This window comes from Opisthorchis viverrini (genome assembly GCF_000715545.1).
Source record: "Opisthorchis viverrini unplaced genomic scaffold opera_v5_28, whole genome shotgun sequence".
NCBI classification, from domain to species: domain Eukaryota; kingdom Metazoa; phylum Platyhelminthes; class Trematoda; order Opisthorchiida; family Opisthorchiidae; genus Opisthorchis; species Opisthorchis viverrini.
In genome coordinates, this window is record NW_008751684.1 from 1,856,068 (window position 1) to 1,865,806 (window position 9,739).

General features: G+C 48.0%; 1 protein-coding gene across 1 annotated transcript in view; it reads left to right on the forward strand.

Moving 5' to 3' along the window:
* Positions 1-4,353: 4,353 nt before the first annotated feature.
* T265_02349 (hypothetical protein) overlaps positions 4,354-9,739 on the forward strand; it is a gene marked incomplete at both ends in the record, with an annotated part of 21,094 nt that continues 15,708 nt past the window's right edge. The window contains 4 exons of the mRNA XM_009166563.1: positions 4,354-4,513; positions 4,795-5,096; positions 6,217-6,446; positions 8,763-8,892. Coding sequence (XP_009164827.1) covers positions 4,354-4,513; positions 4,795-5,096; positions 6,217-6,446; positions 8,763-8,892 — 822 coding nt within the window. The remainder of the gene's footprint in view (positions 4,514-4,794; positions 5,097-6,216; positions 6,447-8,762; positions 8,893-9,739) is intronic.

The following is a 9,739-nucleotide window of genomic DNA, read 5'->3' on the forward strand; positions in this document are numbered from 1 at the left end:
TCAAAAGTATCGAGCAATATGTCCAACGGTATGCTACCCGAACATACTTGAGTTTCCGGCGTGCTGTTAAAGCGGAGTTGTTTTTGATGTTTGGTCCAGGTGTCTTGGCCAACCGACACGTCGTACATTACACTACCGCGTTTGCGCAGGATACGACCTGCAATCCATGAATCATGTCCTGGGCGATAGTCACGGACAAGCACGGGCGTTCCCACCTTGAATGGGGTTCCAACTGCTACCGGTATGGACCTTGACTCAGTAGGTTGTGTTGGCAACATGGAAGAATGCACAGTTCTAAGTTTACGTCCCATGAGTGCCTCTGCAGGTGACTGGTGGTTTGCCAAAGCGTCATTCGGGGTCGTTCGGTACACAAACAGGAATCTCTGAAGGGCTTCGACGGATGTCTCCTCCCCTCGAGCTTTAAGCAAAGCCCTCTTGAATGTGTCGACGAACCTTTCTGCTTGACCGTTCGATTGTGGGTGGTACGGTGGTGAACGAACGTGTGTTATCGTATGTCGAGTGCAGAAGTCGCGGAACTCAGCAGAGGTGAACTGCGAACCATTGTCTGAGACTATGGACTCCGGTAATCCATGCTGACTGAAAATGTTGGATAACACTCTCAGCGTACTAGATGTTGTTGGAGATGACACCGGAACGATTTCTGGCCACTTGGAAAAAGCGTCAATCAAAACCAAATAAAAAGTGCCATTTATCGGTCCTGCGTAATCAATGTGGATCCGAGTTTGAACCGTTCGCATTCTCGGTTCACGATGCCAGAATATGTGAGGAAGTCGTCTGCATCACTCTTCACTAGCTTCATGCATCGATAACGGATGTTGAAAAGTGACGTTTGCTCACCGAATATTTGTGAAAGCGTGTTGACCGTTTCATCAAAAGTGAAATCGCGCGGGTTCTTTGGCAGAATATAGTTAGCGTACTTATCATGCTCTACAGGTCCAAGTTTGCGGAGCAGGAGGGGAACCTTCCAACTATCATCTTGAAGTGAAAAGTCGACCCTGAACAGGTCTTCATAGCGACGAAACCAAGCATCAAACGTTATGCCAGCTGAGGGTTCGTTGATACTGCCAGCGATTCCATCAACCGACTGTGGGACGCTCGACGCAGCCGGTGAAGCCAATGATGTAGTTGATAGTCGCTCCGTAAGTACTTTGATGAGTTGCAGTTGTTGCTCAAACATTACTTTGAGTTGTTCTGCCTCCATCTTGCGTCGCCAAACCTAGATCATTCACAACCTCGCGATAAGCGCTTGAGCTGTACGATTCCTTCTGATGGCCAACAATGACTGTCTTCTCGATCTGAAAGCTGTTTTTGACTCTTCTGGTTGTCAAAAACTATGACTATCTGGCTGTGATGGATGTCACTTCTAAGCTCTTGTCTCCATGTTATTCCTCGTGTGAATATGGACGTGTCTACAGAAAACCCTCTTGATTTCACATTCAGTTATGTTATGCAGAGGTTCCCTCTACCTCCTTTTCTCTTTAACTTCGTAACCCATATGGCGCTTAAGTCTTTACTGCTAACAGCTCGGGGATCAAAGTATTTCCGGAGTATCGCTCTTGGATCAGACCGTCTAGAAATACAATCTACCCCAAATAATCCTGCTGCATGGTTCAGCATCCTGTTCATGCCTGCGAGAGTGGACAGGTTTAAACGCAAGCCTCGTGCCTATAGACTGGCCGATCGATGTGGCAGATAGGTTTGCTCATCCGGGCAGCTGCCTGGAGTCGGGAAAGCCAGGTCACCATTAACCAGCCTGCAACATATGGGGCACCGACCGACTCCGGGTGGAGTATATACCTATGCTGTTCGACCTACCCCCTGTGGATCAGAGGCACGGCCTCTATGCAGATCCTCGGTGGCTCTGCCCGAACGTTAGTGCCTTCAAGGCATTGAGCCGATGTAGTGGGGACACTGAGTTGCAACAACAGGAAAAGTAACTCTCGGTAGGCCGACTGGTACTGTACTTCGTATGGCAGAGATGGCCCAAGTGGTTAGAGCGCGAATTTACTGACCGGTAGGTCCGTGATTCGAACCCGAACACTGCCTCTCGACTTCCCCTGTCTAGGCTTGGGCAACCCGGCAGTATCCCAGCCCTTGTGCTTCCTTCGGGTGGCATGGCAGCTAGGCACCGAAAGGGTGCTACAGCTGAACGGCTTTTTTTATACTAGAACGCTGTTTCTCTGAGCCCCTTTTGCTCAGGCGTGTGTCCAATGGAGACGACCCGGCGGTAATGAGCAGTAAAAAAATAATTTAATCGTTCAGCTTAAACAGCCTTTTGGTGACTGGCTACCATGCCACACGAAGGAAGCATGAGGGCTAGGATACTGCCAGAATGCCCGATCCTAGACGGGATGTTTTGGTCGTTCGTCATGAGCAGTGGAAGTCTCTGTCAATCAAATCGGTGGAATCCATAACTGCCGCCTCCGGAATAAGACAAGCAAACAACCAGTGACCTTGACATTTGGATCTTCCTTGCAACCGATGACGGTCATATACGAAAGGTATTGCACTCACTGCGTGGTTCCTTCACTCCGTCCCGTATCGGACAACCGGCGTAATTCATCGCCTCTAATTCATGACTGTCATTCCGTCATTTTGCTTATTTTCGGTGATCAGTTTTACAGCTGCTGGAACCACTGTTCCCTTTGCGGCTCTCTAACCAGATACTTCTTTGCCTTCGGTGTGGGCAATCAGGAAGTATCACGCCCACGGACATCTGATACGTGTAAGTTTTTTCAACTCGCAGCAACAAACTTTATTGCTCGTAATCAACCTGAACTTTCAGCACCACTGGGGAATCATCATCATCATCATCAATGACAGCAACATCAGTGTTGGCACTGATGCTTCACTGCCGTACACCACTGGGGAAAATTTGCTGCCTACCATTTCGGCTGTCTGCAACCACTGAAAAGACGCGGTTGCCTCTGGAGATGCATGTTACTGGAGTTTGTTGTGTCAGCTGTATGGTATCAGATCAAGGCTAATCTCTGGTTGCCACCGATCTTCGACTGAAGGTGCTGCTGACCATGTCCGTGGTCCACGAGATCTCCGCAGCTATCTGGACGTTTGAGGAACGACAAAGAATGCTGTTGGATATTACGAGCGAGAAGAATGGGGCGTCATTTCTGCCGGTTTCAGCTGTTCATGTGTCGGAGCACGGCTCGCTGGATGACGCATCTCACAGTTCGATTTTATTGGTGCACACTTTATCAGTATTGCACATGCCCGGGAAACTGCTCTTTGGACTGTCACACAAATCTGTCTAAAACTCGTGAGGTACATGGGAGCATTTTCTTATAAGACAACTAACTAAGATGGTTCACTCACAGAGTTGTCCAGCGCTGAAACAGACGCTGACTCCTACTTGTGGACCCGTTTGGTGAAATATGGACGCAAGGAAGTCTACCTTCCTGCGTTCCCGATACACGGGAGAGTCTCGGACAGGTTGTTGAAACAATAGCGGGACGCGCTTCATGTCTTCAGCGTCGAATGCATTCTTTACCATCGTCCTCCGACTTCAGCGCGGGCGGGTTTTCGCCAGGGACGAGATTAACACCTTCGGAGATTGTGATAATCGCTGATAGCAATCTACCGCCTAACTACCATAAAGCCATGGTTAAAGAAACCCATCCTGACCCATAGCTGCCACCATGACGTGGTGGTCAAGCTTGAGTGCTGCAATGATTCTGCAGGCTACATTGGCTGGAACGTCGTTCCGTAAGGTCCAGAAAGGCCAATGGGGAGCAGTCCAACTAAAAACAGCGAGACCTCGAGTAATCGTGCCACGAGGCGGTTTGGGGCAAAAGTTGTGCAGTCCTCTGCGAGTGTGAAGGTAGTAAGGTGTTTCCCCAAGCGGTCAGTATGTCAGTTTTCAGGGGGGCGAGATGGCTCAGTGGTTAGAACGCGAATTTATTGACCAGAAGATCCGTGGTTTGAACCCGACCTCTGCATCTTGACTTCCCCTGTCTAGACTTGGGTAACCTGGTAGTACCCTAGGCTTTGTGCTTCCTTCGCATGGCATGGCAGCTAGGCACCCAAAGAGTTACAGCTGAACCGTTATATTTTATCTTATTCATGCTAATATTCATGGAAGCAGCGCTACCGCCTTCCTTGTGAGAGGCACATGTTAGAAAAGGTTGGCCCGAAAAACGCGCACTCCGATCGCTCAACGGTTGACCGTGACCGCCGGGGCATTAGTCGATACGGCCTACTGGGCGCTCTCAATGGCGCTCGTGCATCCAAGCTATTGCCTTCAATGCATAGCTCCCTTCCCAATCCCCCCATTGACAGTGCTGGATTTATACACCAATTTATCATCTCCCACCTGTAATGAGCAGCTACCTACCCCCCCCCCAATCATCGGTGAACGAAACTGCGGCAACTGCCACCACTACGACGAGTACGCGGTTATTGCAGCTGACAATGACGATGATGGATGCTGCCTCGTGGGTCAGACTTTTGAGTCACAAAGAGACTGGACGTAATCATAGTGTGTCGGTTTGTGTTCTTCCGTAACCACTTGAGCTATACTGGGTCGTGTCTTTGCAACACTCACAGTTTATAGGTGACATTATTGCCCAAATAGGCAGATTAAGCACTGCTGATTGGGTGGCCATCTTGAACTGGACACGAGGCCCACGGACAATAGAAATTACTTACTTCAGATGTGTGCCGACCACGGACTGTTCATTTGCAGTGCCAATTTCCGGAGCACTAGCAGTCGCTTGATAACATGATGCCCCGAATCCAAATGAACCACATCGTCGTCAGTTATCGGCGGCGAGAGTCGGTCACTGCCTGCCTCTCCTGAACTACCAGCGTGGACTCCGACCATGCACTTGCACGCTGGTGCTTTTGGTTGCGCTTCTCTAGTTTTACGCAAAACGCGCACACCTCGCTTGGCCATCGTGAAACTTGTGGACCCAGAAATCAAACGAAAATATCAACCGGCTCCTCAAACGCCTGTCGGACGGTCCGATGTCGAATATGAACGACCACTGGGGAAGAATACCCAAAGCGCTACTCAGAGCCGGGAATTTTGTTTGTGGTACAACCAAGCCAATCGCATCCAGGTATTTGATCATTTGATTTGTGATTTGGACATTCACAAACGGGTTGAAGTGCACTAATCGATATAGGCGGAAGAAAAGTGTGGGTTTCCAGTTTGGGCGTATTCGTCTATAAAGGTACGCCACTGACCGCAGCACGTTGTCCTATCTAAGTGCATCTTCAATTATTTCTTGCAAGTTAAGACACCACGTCTGTGGTTGGATCCTACCAGCTTTTCTTTCTTCCCACACGTATGTAGCAGAGCTATAGTCAATTTGTTGCACAGACCTCTTTCGTCGGACACTACAGTGTTGAACCAGGCACATGATTTACTGACCAAAACGAAGGGTTGCGAACATTTTTTATGCGGCGGGGCAGGTCACCCAAAACTCTATGGAAACAGGCAGGTTAGTTCCAAAAGGGAGAGTACACCTGAGGTACAGCTGCCCTTAAATTCTGACAAAATGTCAGTAACGTGTCAGGGAACAAGACCGATTAATCGACCTCCATATTTTTGCTGTTTTCTACGGGTCTGCGGACTCGCCAACGCTTCATGAGAATAACCAACCAGCAGCAGCCAGGCGGTCTGATTTATAACATCGTTCGGATGGATGGTCCTTATTCCTGTAGGCTAACTTCGTATGATCATATTTGGTGAGCGTTGGCGAAATGACTGACCTTTGTCCACCCCTATTGTATGTGACAAGCAGGGAATGAGTGGAGTGTGAGTCGCGGAGTTCTTTGCAACCTTGTGTCTAGTGTCAAGAAAAGCATAGGCCTTTTGACACGATTTTCAACGGGCTCCGGTTTTGCGCTCGCTTCTCGTGGCTAGCAAATTCATACACGTTAGCAGCGTGTTCGAGTACGAATAATAAACAGTAATGGTGTTCGACTGTATCAGTTGTTCAGTGTTCGATAATTTGAAACATAAGGTTCGCAAACGGATGCACTCATTCATTAGAATCAGACGTTCTCTTGGATTGGATTGTGATCGAGTGACTCATTTGGTTTGTCTATATGCGAGTCGCCCATTTTTTTTACAATACAAAGTGTCATTATAGTTGTTCAGTGACGCGAAAAATCGTTAACCGAAGGTACCTTTCGCCCATACACTGACTTGTAATTCTGTGTTCCTCCCTAAAGGTTCATGCTATCCCGCTTCGAAGCAGCTGGGTGATGACATGTGCCTACGCGCCTTCGGGTGACTACGTTGCCTGCGGTGGCTTGGATAACGTATGCTCGATCTATAGTCTGCGGTCACGAGAGGGAAACGTCCGGGTTAGCCGGGAACTTCCGGGACATACAGGTTATCTGTCGTGCTGTCGTTTCTTGAACGATGCGCAAATCGTCACAAGTTCCGGTGACGTCACCTGGTAAGTGTTGCTCGTTTGAAGCATGCTTACACATCTCTTCAGGCCCCCTTCTCTGTATATTTGAGCTCTAGATAGCTCAGTGGTTAAGGCGTGAACTTACTGACCGAAAGGTTCGTGGTTCGAACCCAACCGCGACACAGCTGCTTTCGTTTTAGGCTTGAGCAACCCGGCAATATCTTAGCCATCGTGCATCCATGGCATGGCAGCTAGGCACAGGAAGTGTTATTTTTTATTCATTGTTGTATTTGCTACGGCACTCCTTGAGAATTAGTTAAATTTCAGGACGCTGAGCTTTTGCCACACGCGAACTACAACCATTATTCCCCACTCCTAATATGGTCGGATCGCAGCGTGACTGTCAAATCCTCTATTATCTTTGGTTGTTAACCTGAGGCCAACCAGGTTACACCCATGAAAACAAGTTCGCATGAAGGCTGTTCGGCCAGAGTGTTGGCGATATTTTCCTGCAAACACGCCCTACCCGACCCCACCTAACGTGCCAACGACGTGACGGTTTCTATGCCTCCTAAGACCAAAGTGAAAAGAATGCTAACAGTTTTTCGCATATTCAGATTTTTCGATTTTTAAATCGGTTAGGCGAACTGTGTACTGGATTTTTTTCACTTAGAACTTGGATTTAGTGGTGTGTTACACTGCGGCTATTCATATCTTTCTTGTGCTTTACAGTCATCTGCTAAGGATAGATGAGTAGTCGCTTTTGGGGATATTTCGAGTCGCCGCAAAGCGAGATCCGTAGCAAGGTCCAAGCACGGCGTCATCGAATTTCTGTTAGATTTCTTGGTTCATAGTCCAAACGGCGGCTTAGTATTTCGGTGTCAACCCCAATTGTTGGAAGCAAGGTTTTTCCCCCCAGCACGACAGCAGTAATCTGAGTTTAACGGTGTCAGGACGAGTTCAGATCTGCTTTCCAGAATCAGCACTGCTGGAGGAATCTGGAAATATGATAAATTTCTCTTACTAGGCTTGTTGTTTCCACGTACCTCCGTTATGTTGACGAAGCCAGGCTTCACAGGTGTGTCTCTGCTGTTTGGGTGATCGCATTGTACACACAGGCCTTCGTTCGAAGTCTGTTCTCTGAGCATCTCCGTAGAGCAGTGTGAAAGTTTCTCTGGGATTGCCGGTGCGAACACCGTGCTTCGCCATTTGAGAGGATGGTGGAGCCCACATATTATTTGCCTACGGATTATCCGTAGACACCAAACATGTCCATACTTTTGGTAGATGATTTCGGCTTTCCATCTTTTTCTTCATTCCAACCATTAAAAGGTAATGATCGGGGTAATCGAGGATAAGCCGCTTGTCTTCTTGATCTTCACTCGGTTCAGTATCATCAGGGTGGTGAAAGTCCGTAAGACGTTGGTATCCCCGGAAAATAGCTGTAGCGTTGTGACATTTCGAGGTCACTGCGAACATTAGAAGCGTGGGCAAAACTGAGTGGTCTTGTCGAGGACCGGCGTACAAGGAACTTGTGAAGCCTTCATACGCTCGCGAATACAACTTGTTGCTTGCGTTCTAGCGCGAGCACGTAAGTACCGATAGTGACGTATTTAGAATTCTCTGTTCGTTTTCATGTTTTAATCAGCTATTCCCGTTGCGGCATTTCAGTTTGGTGCCTCACTTGTCTTTGCCCTGTTAGAGCATATTCCTGTTTGCATAACGCTCAGATTAGACGCGAACGAATTCCGCATGAGTCACAGATGGTTTTTGGTGTTCCATAAAAACACCGCATGTTAGTGTCCCCCTATTTCTTCGCTCGTCAACCCATGCTTCATCCTTGTTTGACCCTTATCCATTCACAATCGTTGCCTACTCATTTCCGCTGTATGAACTGATCCCCTGGTTGAAGACGCTCCAGGATATGGCTGCCAACCGATGTCAGCTTCTATCCAGATTGCCTGAATAGATGTCTGGAGGTGTAGGCACCTGTCTACCTTTATTCTTTTCTTCACAGTAAGACTTTCAAATAAATCATGCTTGTACGGCAGCGAAGCTTCAGTGTTGAACATTGTCGAGAGTGATGATGAGCCAATTAGTTTTTAAGCGTGATTTGGTTAGATGATCATTGTAGTGAAAATATACTTTGCGGAACTGGGCTGATTACTTTCAACTGAACCAACGGCGCCTTGCAAGCGAGTTGAGTAAAAGGTCGATATCTTTCATAACCGGCTTTGTCTAAACGTATGTTCCCATTACCTGAAGTGTTTGGTCGGTCTGGAGTACATTGTGCGTTAGTCGCGAAATTCTCACCAACGGAAAATGAGTTGCAATTGTGTTTCTATTCATTTCCCACCTTAGTGCCCTTTGGGACATCGATACTGGACAACAGATTATCACATTCACCGGCCATACTGGAGACGTAATGAGCCTGAGTTTGGCACCAGACCAACGTACTTTCATTTCGGGCGCTTGTGATGCCTCTGCCAAGGTAAGTTTGGGTGTGGTGTGTTGTGTAAGACGGGATCAATTAGTTCATGTTCTGCTTGATTTTTCAATCGGCTCCAGTAAAAGAGTATGACAGAAATCTTGGAGTGTCTCTAGCCTAGCGCAGGAGAGGTCACGGAACCCATCCTGCTAGGCGGACGAAACTCTTCATAATCTCTTTCACGCCCTTCTGCCAAGTCATACGATGTCGACCTCACGGTTTGCACTATGCTGAAGGAGCTACGGAGAACAACACTCGTCCTGGCAAACGGTGTTGCAGCGTTCATAGCACATGGCTGAGACACTGCAGTTGATGGTGCGAGCATATCTTTCGCGACTGAAGTAACCACCGGGGAAGCAAATACGCCTTATCTGATTACCTCGTTACCCCAGTGTGTTAACACAGACTGCAAGTTCTGAAGTATGACTGCATTTTGAAAGTGCAAGGTGCTTGCCGGAAGTTAGTATGGTAGCGGCCACTGTATTCAACAGGGCTTGTGCTTTGTCTCCAAAGATGATATCGTCTGCATACTCTATATCGACGAAATCCCCACCAGAAACGATTTGAACATCGGGGTTTTCAAGACCATCCAGCGTTTACCTCATTTTTTCCATGAATGACGAAGTTGAGCAAGAACGTAGAGAGTGGACATCCTTGTCGGACACCACTTTTCGTAGACAGGTTCCTAGCATCATAATCATGGTTGTCAGCTGTAAGAACCGCGTACATGTCGTACAGTGGTTGTAGCTGCCGCAGTTTCGTTCACCGATGATTTGGGGGGGGGTTAGGTAGCTGCGCATTGCACGCGCGAGCTGGTAAATTGGTGCATAAATCCAGCACTGTCAGTGGG